The sequence below is a fragment of the Lissotriton vulgaris genome, chromosome 2_1, assembly GCF_964263255.1.
Source record: "Lissotriton vulgaris chromosome 2_1, aLisVul1.2, whole genome shotgun sequence".
In the NCBI taxonomy this organism is placed as follows: Eukaryota; Metazoa; Chordata; class Amphibia; order Caudata; family Salamandridae; genus Lissotriton; species Lissotriton vulgaris.
In genome coordinates, this window is record NC_141687.1 from 1525348061 (window position 1) to 1525362891 (window position 14831).

The window sequence follows — 14831 nt, forward strand, 5'->3', positions numbered from 1 at the left end:
AACACTACCCAATAGAGAACCCTAAAAAAGCCTCAAAACCCTTAAACACAACTTAACACCATATAGCCATATATTAAATTAATATTTTAAAACATTTAAATCAATGTTAAAATATTATCTACTCATATTTTATTACGTTAAATGTACTTATTGACATGACATTTTTAAAATAATTTTAGACTGAAATGTATTTTTACTTTTATAGCATTAAGTAACAATATATGTACATAAGCACATAAATATATATGTATATTCACATATAATATATATATTTATGTTCACATATAGGCATATCTACACATATTATTGCTTAAAACAATTTTTAAAAGTCCCTTACCTGCAAAGTGAAAGACTTATCTGCAGCATAAGGACTCAGAGTATACTGACTGCGCTGTAATGACTGCTGATATTAAGCCTGCAATGTAATGGGAACATACCATATCACACAATTCAAAGCAAGTGGCTACCAAAGTCATAGTATTTTGCCCTTCCAAATGAAGCACTAACCTAAGCAATGAGCTAGGTACCTTTGCCTGGAGGGAGCTTCCAGGTAACCAACTGCTGCCACTCCTCCCCGAGGTGGCAGATTAGTTTATTCGTCTGAACAATCAGCTGAATGCGGAGGGCGTCCAGCAGTTTCAGTTCGCAGCCTTTCCTCGCCTTCAGCTGTTGCAGGCAAGCCTGTGCCTGGAAGGATAACGGGCAATGGTTAGCATGGCAACTTGATCATAATAAGACTCAGTTCTACAAAGGAGGATACCTGACCTGCCATCATGGACCTATTTTCTTCTAACAAATTCATCACTTTCAATCATCTTATGAATTCCTAAGTGTTACAACTCAAGCTCGAGAGTTCCCATGGTTAATTCACATTCAATAGGGTAAGTATTTAGCTTTAACTCGGTCTCCTGTGCAGTGTTTCCTTGTTTTATAGTTAAACTGTTCAGGCCCAAACAATAAATAGCATGGTAACATTTCCTACATTAACAGTCCTTCCTGGTTCACAAAGTATAGAACAACAGCTGCAAATGTTACATTCAAATTGTGAACTGTAATACAGGCAGGGGTGGGGGAATCCTATCGCCCTACGCCCGAACCATGTTGATTTTTATTATGGGCAAGAAGATTTATTGTCTATTTTGTCCTACGGACAAGTAGACATTAAATCATGTATATAATATCGGAGCTGTGGGCACCTTAAGGCTCAAAATCAATCAGAAATGGGTAAGAGAAAGTCAGAGAACCTATGGAGGCCTCTAATCCATGTGAGCACCTGATCGCGCTCCCCCCACCCCCCTGCAACACCATAAAATTACCAGGCACAGGAAAAATCTTATGCGCCGCCCCCGTCAAACATGGATCCAAGCACTGTCAGCAGCTCAGCATCGAAATACGCGAGTTAACATTGGCCGCCTATGGCTGCACCGCTCTACCCGCCACCACCGAGGAATGGTGTAAGTGCCTGTCGTGCCGGAAGGCCACCCGTGCAATGGGCCGTGGGGCCTGAGGAACCAGCTGCTGCAGGGGGCGTCCTCTCTTCGTCACTTTTACTAATCTGTGTTTTGTAGAGAACACCAAGGAGGCGTGCAAGACACATGGCAGGGTACAGAGCTGGCTGAGGGCTGTCGGAGGAAAGCAGTGAGAATCGGAGGTCAGTGGGGAGGTCTGGGATTGTGACGAGGTTAATTGCAAAGCTGCATGCACCTGAGGCATGGGGGTTGTCTAGTGTGAGCGTGCTTGGATGTGTTACATGGGTCTGTTCTGCCGTAGGCGTATGTGTGCAACCCGTCAGTGTGGGACACTTTGGGTGTCACTTGTTTGTTTATGAACTGCGACTCCAAATGTCCGGTATTTATAGAGCGTGACATAGATGCATTCAGCCTGTTTCTAAGCGCTCGTGGTTTTCATGAGACACTGGAAGGTCAACTTGTCTTGTCAGGGTCACAAATCATCAATAAGGGAATCCACGATTAAATGTTTTTTTGGGGGGGAAACTGGGCTGTAGGCGGTATTGATTTAAGACTATCTGTAAACTCAGCCTGGTGGTGGGTTTAGGGGCACTGCGCAGGAAAAAAAGAATGCCCGTGCATTTCCCAAGGTTATGAAATACAGGGAATCTCAATGACCCAGGAAAGCTGCACATAAAGGTGCGGGAAAACCTTGCTTCAAAGCAACGCATTTCCAGCATTCACTTGTAAGAGGCTGGCGAGGGGGTGGGGCAGGAGGGGGATTTTCATTCACTGTCTTTTCTTGTCTGGTCAGCTGCTTATTTCACTCTGTGTGGCCCTGTGCTCAGAGATCTGCCCCCCTGAGCACCCTCTAGAGCGCTGAATGGTCATAAAGGATATACGGCAAGCTCCATGGTGGGCTGCCAGTACAAAAGCCAGTTTTCACAGGGGCTACACTTCCAATCTGTCTCTCTGACACTGAGGCTGAAGCTGGCCATGCATTGCAGTTTCACTTAAACTGCATGTCTCCGATAAACTACTTTATCAGAAACTGACAGGTATCCGGAATGCATGTGCAGAAAGCAGGGCAACTGTATTTATTTAGTGCTGCAGCAGAGTACTGACCCATCAACCCCAATGCTTCTGCGCCAATTAAAACAAATATGCAGTTGGTGCGCACATGTGCAAGGATCTTTCGGCCAGTTCCTCTCAACTGAAAAGAAAAATGCTGTGCTCTGACCCTGGATCCCTTCGACATTAGAATGTAGGAGCAGATTAAGAGCTGGGCTTGTGGTGGGATGGAAAGGGTCATTCTATGGTGTGAGGGAGAACACATACCTGTGAGATAGCACAGCCTGTGAGCGCACCTGCTGCATAAATCTTGTGCTATGCATCTCTTTAATGTAGGTCGAAGTACCTGGGACACCCCATCACTTATCCTTCAAGATGCAGAACAGAGCACCTACAGGAATGGCAATACAGGGTGCACGAGCAAGAAAAATAGCTCAGCGAGTTCACATACCTACTGCCACCATAACTGTAATTGCTTAGTTCACCAGTACTGTAGCATGGTGCTCCAACATTACTAATGTCTTCTTTCTCTGCCTCGCCCGGAAATGTGAGACGAGAAGTTCTGGTTGCAGTAGCATTCAGGGTAAAGGTTCACTCTCAGAGTGCGCCTGGCAGCTATTGAGATCTAACTGGTTCCATAATTGCTACCGATCTACATTTTAGCAACCCACCCCTAAACCGCTTCTAGCTAAACGTGTGTAGAACCAGTAGCATACATTTGTGTCTCATTGTATTTACATGTTAACTGGAAGGTCTTTGTGCCTGCAACCATCAGAGTAGGTGCTGTATACATTGCTATATTTTGTTATTAATAGGGGTGTTTACTTTATTTGTTGTCAGTGCAAGGTGTGCGTTTCTATTATATTTGTCTGAAGTGGTGGGGAGGTTCATGTTGAGAGGAGTTGTAGATTTTCCTTAACCCCTTCGAGGCTGATGACGAGCTGGGCTCGTCATGGTGTAGCCTCCTCAAACACTGATGACGAGCCCAGCTCGTCATGAACAATGGGTTTTTTAAAAAGTCAGCATACAAGCAGAATAAGAGCAGCGCGCATGTGGTTAATTGCTAAGGTATCAAATGCACTATACATGGAGGGGTTTTGTGTATTTGAAGGCCTTAACACCTTACGTGGCTAGGGCTAGGAAGCAGGGAGAGATGGGCTTTTGACATGTTGGCATTCGTGCAGTGTGCTGGCCCGTGCTCTGCTTATGGTTTTGGTGTACTTCCTGCTCTCTTCCTCCAACAACCTTTTCTGGTCCTTCAGGGAAATACTAGACATGAGGCTGCAGAATAGGTTAGGTGATGGACACAGAGCACAATGACTAAGAGAGAACATGAAAATGAGTAGTGGCACTTTCGGACGTTTGTTCAGCTGAATAGCTAATATTTGATTTAGACATCCTGGTAGCTGAAGCATAAATAAACGTAATTTGTCAGATAGCCTCTGACTATCCATCAGGCTAAGAAAGTGTTTCCAACTCTACTATGATTGAGCCCAGGTGTCCTTGCTCGGTGTGACATGGAATGCTGAGTCCTTCCAATTACTCACTACCCCTCCATCTGAATGATCCTGATCCTTTCACATCTAGATTGACAGTTTCTTCAACTTGGTTCTCCTTCCCTTTGCTATGAAAATAGAATGAAGTTTGATTTGCGGCTGTATGAGTGTGTGTGTGTGGTAGCCTACATATACTACATATCTTTTATATCTGAGTGAGAAACTTCCACTTCTACCGAAGAGTTGCATCTCTTCATGTCAGTGAACCTTGTGCTGCTGCTGCCATTACTGCACCTGTACTGTGCAAGAGAAACTTGCACTGCAACTGCCAGCTCTCTATATGATGCTTGTTACACCAGCCCAGGAGCGTAAAAGGGGAAATTGATTTAACTTCCCCATTAAAAGTATAGAAACTCTGACAAGAATTGTGGATACTGTCTCAGTGAACCACAGTACCTCTGCTACGTGATTTTTCTGCCCCATGAAGAGTTGATAATCTCCGGTAAGAAGTGCAGCTATTCCCACCCACACATGTTTATCAGAACATCTCTTGCTTATTTTTGAAGCTGGAGAGCTACGAGTTGGCTTTACGAAGGAGACAACCCTTTGGTCCAATAAGTTCCTATTCCGACACAGTCTGCCCCAAAGACACAGCAAGAAATGTAGTCCGTTTCCAGTCTGCACTCTGCCTTTTTTTCTACGAATGAAAATCTGTCACAGGCAGACTGACTGATAAGTGGGTGCAGTGCACAATGACATCTTACCACATGCTGTCCAACTAGCCAGTACAACATTTGCATGTAAGGGTGCACCATTCACTACATAATTGTACTGGAATTTGAAAAATATATTGAGTGGTATGTTGCACTGATTGCAGTGCAGGTGCTCTCTGTGCAGATCTCTTAGTGATTTATGGAGTAGGTAGGGCAAGCAGAATTTACATGGGGCAAGTAGACTTCTGTAACATTTTGTCCCTTGGCCAAGTAGAATTTTTAAAGATTTCCACACCCCTGCTGTAATCTTCAGAGCTCAGGTGCGGCGTTTACAAGGCTTTGACTCCAATCTCATTAATTTACAACTCCAATTGCAAAAAAAAAAAAAGACATTTTGAAAGTGAATGTTACAGGTTTACTTCCCTTGCAGTTATAGCTATGAAGTTGCTATTTTGTGTTGTTAGCCACGTGAATGGCAGTTTTGAAAACATGGTGGCCAGATGTCTCCTCAAACAAAGCAACCAGAGGTTTCATCTTGCAGAAAGCACACCACATTTTCCTCTGCCACCAGAGTACACCTGAGGGGCTGAGATGTGGTAAGTACAAAACACTCAAAAATGACAACAATTTGACCTGAAGCAAGCACATGGAGTAAATGTGCTTCCTTATTCCACCATTTGTGAAATGTTTTCCACCTGACAAGGGTCTGAGGAGAGAAGAAATTATATTTAGGAAATAGATGAGAAAGCTTAAGCTGTTCGTACTGAGGACAGGGGATTTGCGAGGCTACCGGGTTTTATGTGATGACCTCCTACAAACAGCTGCATCAGTCGGCTTTACCCCTTTCAGGATAAATAATTTAACAAGTAAAAAGTACACATTGCTATTAGACTTCTACTGCATCTTTCCTTACGTTCTGCCTCCAGGGTTCTCATGTCTCCATTCATTCCCTGAAAGCAGAGACTGAGGCCTCCACAGCCCTTTGTTAATTAGGCAAATACCAGTGCAGTGACTGCATCCGAGTGTGCTATTGAAAGCATAAAGCGGACACAACACTGGGTGCTTATTTTATAACAAGGGTCATTAATTTGGTGTCTGAAAATAATCAAATGTGTTCTCTCCTTTTCTCGTGTTTTATGAGGCTCATAGTAACTGGCCAGAAAAGAGAAAACTTCCACACTGTGAAGCTCCATCATAAACACGACAGCTGGCATGGGACTATAATAAAAACGGACTTTGCAAGTTTCATCCACAAGGAAGGTCAGAGATATTGTAGCAGTAGGCTTTCTGGCAGTATAGATCATTTAAAGAGTGCTGCTTACTGTCCTGTATAGTCAAAAAGAAGTGCAATGCTAGCGGATCCCCCCTAACTCCACATGCCAACATGTAAAAATGTATACAAGATACCAGTGTTGGGATTAGACACATATGCGAAGTGCTGAAGGGATGTGGGATGTTGAATTCAGACTTCCAACTTCAGGCCTCAAGGCCTAAAAGGGCTGGGAAAACTTACCACGAGTTGGTATATAGGATTAAACGAATACAATTATGCTATTAAACATCTCGTTATAATTTAGGTAGGAAGTGTACTAAATAAGTAGAGATAGATAGTGAAATATGATCAGGTTAGATGTAACCTTTGCCCTAATGTGTATATTACTTGCTGAGCTGGTCTTAATATTTACCAGTGTGTGTTTGGGTGTATATCTACTGATTTAGGGAATTGGAGCGTGTCCTTGGCATTTCACCTGCAAATAAGAGATCCCCGGTGCTATCTTGGCTAATAACAGTCTTTACTATTATTATTATTATTATTATTATTATTATTAAGGCAGTCTTGTATAGCGCGTGGTTACCCTGGAGCATCCCAGCGCTTAACCAAACGGAGTAATGTTTAAGTGAGTAGAGGGACAGCGGTTAACAGAAAAGAAAAGTTTTCAGATGTTTACGAAAACGCAAGAGGCATGGCTCAGAACGCAAACTTAGAGGGAGTGAGTTCCAAAGAGTTGCAACCTTCACGGAAAATCTCCTTCCTCCTGAACGGGCCTTTTTTACCCTAGGGATCTTGAGTAGATGTTTTTGGTCTGAGCGGAGTGTTCTACTTGCCTTGTAAGGGGTCACCATCTTTTGCAGAGCGGGGGGGCCTTTACCTTGCAAGATTTTATGTGCAAGGCAGAGAGATTTAAATTTCACCCTTTCTCGCACCGGTAACCAATGCAAAGACCTCAATGCGGGTTTGGCCGACCGTGACATAGAGATGTTATTAAGCATTTGTGCCGCCGCTTTCTGAACTTGCTGTAGTTTGTTCAGAGTAGCCTAAGGGGCGCCCAGGTAGATTGCATTGCTAACATCCAATCTTGATATAATCAGCCCCTGGATCAAAAGCTTCCGAGATGGAAAAGGAAGAAGGGGCAGCACTTTGCGCACAGATCGGAGAAGGCCAAAACAGACACCTGCCAACTTAGTAGCCTGGGTCCTAAAGGAGAGATCTTGCTCCAGCCAAATGCCAAGGCTCTTGATCTCAGCCTTGGGTTTGGGAAGGGATCCCAGACAGCTAGGCCAGGCGGACAGGGGGAGTGAGGGACATTTCTTCCCCATCAGCATTATTTCGGTCTTTGAACCGTTCAGCTTTAATGCTGATTCCCCCATCCAAGTGTGGACTTTGGATAGGCAGGAGTGCAGCACCTGGGGATTTTCCGTGGCCTGGGAAAGGGCAAACACCAGCTGGGTGTCATCGGCATAGCTCACGATTTTGATGTTAAATGGAGCCACCACATCCTCCAAGGGGGCCATGTGCACATTAAATAATGTGGGGCTCAGGGAGGAGCCCTGCGGCACTCCACAATGGAGGTGGGTGGATGCTGATCGTGCGCTGCCTTCCTAGACCTGAAAAGTCTGGTCGCTGAGAAATGACCGCAGCCATTTCAGCGCAGTCCCACACACTTCGACATCTGACAGCCGTTGAAGTAACACTTGGTGGTTAACAGTGTCAAAAATTGCACTAAGGTCCAGGAGGATCACTGCCACTGATCCTCCCGAATCCAAAATGCTTCTTGCTTCTTCAACGACTGCCAGCAGGGCGGTGTCAGTGCCTTGACCCGGGCGAAAGCCCGTTTGAGAACTTCTCAATAAGCCGTTGGACTCAAGGAAATTGGATATCTGGAAATTAACCAATTTTTCAGCGATTTTACTGAGTCCCGGAAGCAAAGAAATGGGCCTGTAGTTCGCCATGTCAAGGGGATCGAGGCTAGGTTTTTTTAGGAGGGCTTTTACTATTGCTCCCTTCCAGTTAGGTGGCACCACACCGGAACCCAACGAGGCATTGATAACCTCGGTTATCGGTATTCGGAAGGGGCAACCAGTTTGAGAATCCTCATGGGGACTACATCACGGGGAGAACCACTCTTAACAGTCACCAGGACCTTAAGAACCTCATCCTCAGATACTGGTCTAAGAGACTCGAGGGTCTCCAGGGGTCTCCCTCCGTCCTCGTTGGGCTCTACTCCTATGTTAATTTGGGGCAGGGTAATCAACATTTTTTCTATTTTAGTATAGAAGTACTCTGCTAGGTCATTACATTCTTCTTCCAAGTTGTCAATGGAGGCAGGCGGTGCCGGGACCCTCAGGAGTTCCTTGACCACTAAAAAATTTTCTATGGAGGAGTCGGAGGCGTTGCTAATTCTCTTCTCGAGGAACTGAGTTTTGGCACACCGGATGGCGAGTTTGTAATTCCTTATCGCAGCTCGATATTCGGTCTTACAGGCTACTTCCCAATTCCTCCTCCAGGCACGTTCCAGTTTTTTACAGGCTCTCCGCATAGCTCTAAGCTCTGGCGTATACCAGGGAGCGAAGCACGTTCTTCTCTCCCTCCTTCCTGCCGATCTTATGGGGAGGACGGAGTCGAGTGCATTGGACATCCATCTGCAGAAATCTGCATCCGTCAATACCGGGTCCTTCCCTAGCGGGGGGCGCGAGCCCTCCAGTCTAAGCGTCAAGTTCTCCACAGACAACCTAGACCAGGGTCTTTCAGGCGCACAAACACTGATGGTGGAAGTACTCTCCATCTCAGTTTGCCAGGCGAAGGGGATCATAAAGTGGTCCGTCTACGGGAGGGGAATCGGGGAGGCGGCTTTCATAGCAGTAACGTTTGTAAAAATAGGATCAAGCAGATGACCCTTGTTATGGGTGGCCTCTAGGTTTATCAGGTTAACCTCATAAGCTTTTAGGTCACATTGAAGGACTGCCGCCGACCGATCTTCCTGGTCGTCGAAATGAAGATTAAAATCTCCCAAAGTGATAAAATTTGTCGTAGAAGCGGCAAGAACCATCACGGTTTCCATAAGAGAGCTCACGAAGTTTCCAATACTTCCTGGAGGGCGGTAAACTAATATCCCAGACATCGCCACAGTAGGTGAAATTTGTAGGGAGAACTTACAGCTCTCACAGTCCTCCACCTCACCATTTTGGGCTCTACATACCAACGAGTTCTTATAAAGAATAGCAACACCTCCCCCCCGCCCCACTGGTCTGTCCTGTGACTAGATTAGAAAGCCAGGTGGAAGGGCATTCACTATGTCTGCTTCTGAGCCTTGCATAAGCCATGTTTCTGTTATAAACAGAATGTCTAACTCATGTTCCTGAATAAGGAGGTTGATTTCCAATGAGTGCCTCGGATGAGATCTACAGTTCAATAGGGCAGATCGTAAAGTATTCTTTACCACTACATGATTAGGGGAGTTACATAATGCAGTGTGTAAAAGGTTCAGTACCTTTATGCACAAATGTGCAGTGCGAAGATTTCAGGGGGCGAAGCCGAAGTAACTCTGCACGCGAGTAGGTAGTCGCAGAGCTTACTAGATTGGACAGGGTGGCTGGCCCTAGGCCCGTCCGGGCCCGGACGGGCACAGGCGGGCTGGACTCTGGCGCGACTCCGGCGAGAGTCAGGCGAGTCCGCTGCGCGAGGCTGCTGCGCATTGTCATGGCCGTATTAAATACCGGTCTAGCGTCCTTCAGACGACTAGACCGATCTCCCCAATGGCGCCGTCAGGCGTCCTTTAGATCCTCCAAGATGGCGCCCAAAAGCGAAGGAATGACCCGGGACCCGCCAAGTGCGGTGAAATAACTATTATAGTGCAAGCAATAAGCAATATTAAAAACAAGGGAGAAGACAAATGAACATTAAATTAAATACAAAACTGGGGAATTAAAAATGCACACAGAGCCTCGCTGTAATTGCGCTGTAAAGCGCTGCACGCTCTCAGTCACTCTGCATTACCAAGTTAGATCGAATAAAGTGCGCGCGCTTCCCACTTGCCTTAAATACCGGTCTAGCGTCCTTCAGATGACTAGACCGATCTCCCCAATGGCGTCGCCAGGCGTCCTTTAGATCCTCCAAGATGGCGCCCAAAAGCGAAGGAATGACCCGGGACCCGCCAAGTGCGGTGAAATAACTATTATAGTGCAATCAATGGGCAATATTAAAAACAAGGGAGAAGACAAATGCTATACTATACCAATATAACTTTTTGGGGAAGGGTGAGAGAAGAATTTCAGTTTTCATTTCCTCCAAAAATGTTGCAGTTTCCTTTCAGGGCTTAGGATATCTACTGTTTATGACCCAAGTTATTTGAGGTCAAGACAACTACCTACTTACCTCCTTTTCAAGGACAGCAGAGGTGACCCTAAATGGCATTAGAAAAACTGCATAAGCAGTGCAGACTATTTATATAGTGCACCCCGCAAAATGAGATGCCTTGTGCCTCTTTCTAATAACCCTTTCACATAATTCATTGGCACTCTTTTTATTAATATTATATTGCAAAGTGATTGAGTTTAATATGCTCTGATTAACACTGCACATCCATCCTCCGCCCCTGATGACATCCTGGGATGAGGCTTTGTCCCACTCTTCACCACTCAAGTGCATCCTAGTTGTTGCAGAAGGGGGAGGGGGAGGAAAAAGAGAGATATCAACAGAAAGTGAAATGGTCTTTTGCTGCTGCCTCAAAGACCCCTCAGACCAGCGATTACTATTGCCATTCTAAGGGTATCCCTGAGCAAGCAAGAGGTGGCAGTCCTAGGGACTGCCACCCAATTGAAATCCATGATGTTTATCTTATTGTTCAAAGAATCATACATTAGTATGGGATTTATGTAACCCCAAACGCGTCTGTATTCACCCTCAGGCACTACTACTGTACTGTATATATAATATATATATATATATATATATATATATATATATATATATATATATATATATATATATATAAAAATAAATCTTCAATAAAATACTTTGAAATCAAAAAACATACCTCTTCCAGTTGTCGAGCAGCTGCAATGTAGTTTTTCCCCATAAATGCACAATTGTATTCCTCGATTGCACTATCAAACTGTAACACAGCCAAAAAGACAGGTTATTCATTGTCGAGAGACATGGGGATGCTGTCATTCTAAAGAATGTTAAAATATACGTAAATTCCATTTTTCTTTAATACCTAATCAGTAAATATTATATAGTATAATAAATAGTAATCTATACTATAACAGTGCTCTTCGGCCCCCTAGTTTGTCATGCGATTTAGCGATGCTGGTTACGAATATATTCCACTAGTTTTTTTGATTCATCCATGTACGTCTCCAGGGCTAAGACCACAGCTGCCAAGGTTTCAGATTGCTATGTGTGACATTTTTATAATTTCAGGGTAATAATGAGTGACATTTCAACGACTATGAGTAACACTTACTCATGAGCAAAATCAAGATATAAAGACGGAGAAACATAAATATCAGAAATGACACCCATTTGAGCAAAAAGAAACGCTACGAACATCTTAAAACTGCTGCAAAGCACAAGAAATGTAAGGGCAACAGTTAGATAACTTGAGAACTCGATAGCCAGCCCATTGCAGATAGCAAGGAATTGGGCAAGCCTTAGGAGAGTGAGGCTGAGGCACACATTGCGGTCGCAACCAGGCTGTAAAAAGTCAAAAAGAAAGTAGCTCATGGTCAACCCTATAAAAATAACTAGAGCCGCCTTCCCCGGTCTGGCGAGCCGGCCACTACCTACCTAGCCCCACTAGCGGTACCGGAGATAACATGAGCAGCAGCCTGTCACAATCCTGTACAGAACAGGCTCTGCTGACATAGTGTTCATCAGTTAAAGTTGCACCACAGACAGTGGCGCTCACCGGGCCCGACCCAAAACAAGTATAGAGTATAGCATAACTCGCACGCCCGCAATCCACTGCTGATGATGTCACATATTACATCATTTGTGACATGGTCAGTGACATCACTGATGACATCACCCAGTGAAAGTGGTTTGGTTCGTTATTTAAATATGTACCATATATATATATATATATATATATATATATATATATATATATATATATATATATATATATATATATATATAGCAAATTGCCTTGAAGACTGAGTGGATGTATAAGTGTGTGAATGGAGGATTTAGTACCAATGTGATTGACTGTCTAAGTGAGGAATTTTAAGTGTCTCACTAAATATATGGGATAGTGATTAAACTGTATGACTACCTGTATCATTCTATCTCTTGTTGTGAAACTACTACATAAGTTGGTTACTACCTATGTGAAAGTCTACATTAGTTATTAATTAGTTAAATGAGTATGTGTATGGGATAGTGAATGAATGTGTGTGTGGTTGGGTGGGACGTTTGTGTTTGTGTAAAGATGTGTAAATAGATGATTTAGTAAGTATATGAGGTTAAGATTGTATGTGGAAACAGTTGTTTGGGTGAGTGAATCTCTTTATGGGTGTGGTGATGAGTAAATATATTTCTCAATGGTATATGTCCAACAAACAAAAAATATAAAAGGCAGTGTATGTGACAGCTATTGTATATAAATAAGTATACATTATAATCAGTGATTGTATGATTGATGTATGGATAACTGTATACTTGTAATACTGATTTTATAATACACTAAGAATGAGTTACTATCTGTATGAATAAATAAAGTGGTGTTTGTGTAAGTGAGTAGCTTAGTAAATAGAAGTATGATCAATTGTTTGCATAAGTGAGTAGGATGTCTGCATAAAGGAATAGTGCTGGTGTGTAATGTTGATGTAGGTATATAAGTATATTTAATAGTGTTCTATTGATCTTTGTTAGCATGTATGAGTGAATCTATAGGTAAGTGTTTAGATGTGTGTGTAGATGTAGGAATCACTGAGTGAGTTTTTAGAAACTTGAACTGGTGTGGCAAGGTTTCAAATATGGTACTTCATATTTTATAATGTGTGTTAAAAGACTATGCTACTGTATAATTAGGTGTATCAGCTTGTCACATGGATGATGTCATCAGTGATGTCACTGACCATGTCATGAATGATGTAATATATGACATCATCAGCAGTGGATTGCGGGCGCGCCAGTTATAGTTCGATTCATCAAGCAGAAGTCAAAAAAAGGGAGAGGGGGTCCACTTACCCAAAGGTGTGACTTACAATGTTAATTACAGCTGGAAAGTTTGCTGTCCGATACAAAAAAAGATCGCTGAAAGGAATTCTACCAAATTTAGCTAAGAGTTAGAACTTTACTTTGTCATTTGGTGTACATCTGTTCAGTGGTTTTTGAGAAGTTTACGTTTAGAAACGTGCTCGGTTAGGCATGAAGGGGTTAACCCTAGTAAAAAGCTGAAAAAATCTCAACTGTTGCCGTCCACATATGCTCGGATTGGTATTCAAAATGGATGGGGAAACGTCCTGTCTACAACACTGAGACTATGTTGTGGCAAAAAGGCTAGATGGCGCCCGTATAGATGCGTAGGTCGATCGGTCTTGCTCCTACTCACGGTGATTGGGAAATCTGCTACAATGTTGCCGGCTTAGTCCTCCAGTGATACAAGTTATCGTTTGCAGACACTTTCAAGCCCTGGGGGAGCAACAAAAAAATAAATCGATAATAGTGAATCTTGACTGTCCCAGATTCGGTTTGGTTGTCTGTGCAGTCCACCGTTGAAGCGGTGAGCCTGAGCCGCCTACTGGTGTACAGTGAGGCGTATGGGCGGTCTTCGATACTGTGTGGGTCTGGTTCATCGGAGGCTTCCGTCACTGAGTGTTGAGGGGCTGGAAACGCGGCTGCAGCCTCTCCATTACGTCGCCAAAAGGAACACGCAGCAGGCCAGCGTGCCAGACACAACGAACAGGGATGACAGTACAGCTGGCGCTGAGGTGAGCGAAGCTACACGAGTGGACGCTGCTAAACCAGCAACGGGCGCTGCCGCTGGCTTGCATGCTGTAACTGATGCCACGCTCAGTAGAAACAATGATGGCGGTGAGAAGAAAAAGATTCTGCCAATATTTTCTGTAAATCAAGATAAGCATAAGGGTAAACAGCCTGTTTTCCCCATAAATGACTGTGCTCAATTAAGCACCACGGCAGATTTGACTCTCAATATTGAGGTTAGTGAAGCTCCATGCAGAATGTTGTTATAGCCATTGCTGAGAATGCTGAGACTGGAGAAGGGAATACTGAAGTTGACTCTGAACTCCATTTAGCTACTACTACTCCGCTAACATCTGTTGGAGAGGCTGACAGGGGAGAGCGTGTTGGTGATTTGGCGACCCGGCGGGCCATAGTGCCAGGGGCTAATGAGGGCAATGAATATTCTAGTGGGCTTCCCCACTTATTAAGGGAGGATCAAATACATATGCCTGATACAGAATCAGGCGACTTTTACTCACTCTCTGATCACTCAAAGTCATTTTGCGAGGACTTAGCACTGCAGTATACAATGCAGATGAGTGTTAATGACGGTAGTGAGCATAGTAGCTCATTTCTGGAGGAAGCAGGGGAGCTTAAGGAAGGGCAATCCCTCACTGTTCACAAAAAATTAGATTTAACTCTCTGCAATGGTGGTAGGACCGCAGAACGTCCTGTATCTGAATAAATGCACCTTCTTGGTGAAGATGAGATATCTCTCTCACTAATTTATCAGTCAATCATGTCTCATCGTGCCGAAACACGGGAAGAGAGTCAGAGAGTCCAGAATATATGCAAGAAGTTGCAAAATTCAGTCCGACGGATGTCAAAATCGCATGCGGATTTTGTGTCGAGG

General features: G+C 43.9%; 1 protein-coding gene across 1 annotated transcript in view; it reads right to left on the reverse strand.

Annotated features, from left to right (window-relative positions):
* The window catches only part of ZW10 (zw10 kinetochore protein), a 235790-nt gene that overhangs the window by 145528 nt on the left and 75431 nt on the right, over positions 1-14831 (reverse strand). Inside the window, exons 4-5 of the mRNA XM_086957379.1 lie at positions 11043-11120; positions 528-687 (exon numbers count right to left, since the gene is read on the reverse strand). Of these exons, the coding sequence (XP_086813505.1) occupies positions 528-687; positions 11043-11120 (238 nt within the window). The remainder of the gene's footprint in view (positions 1-527; positions 688-11042; positions 11121-14831) is intronic.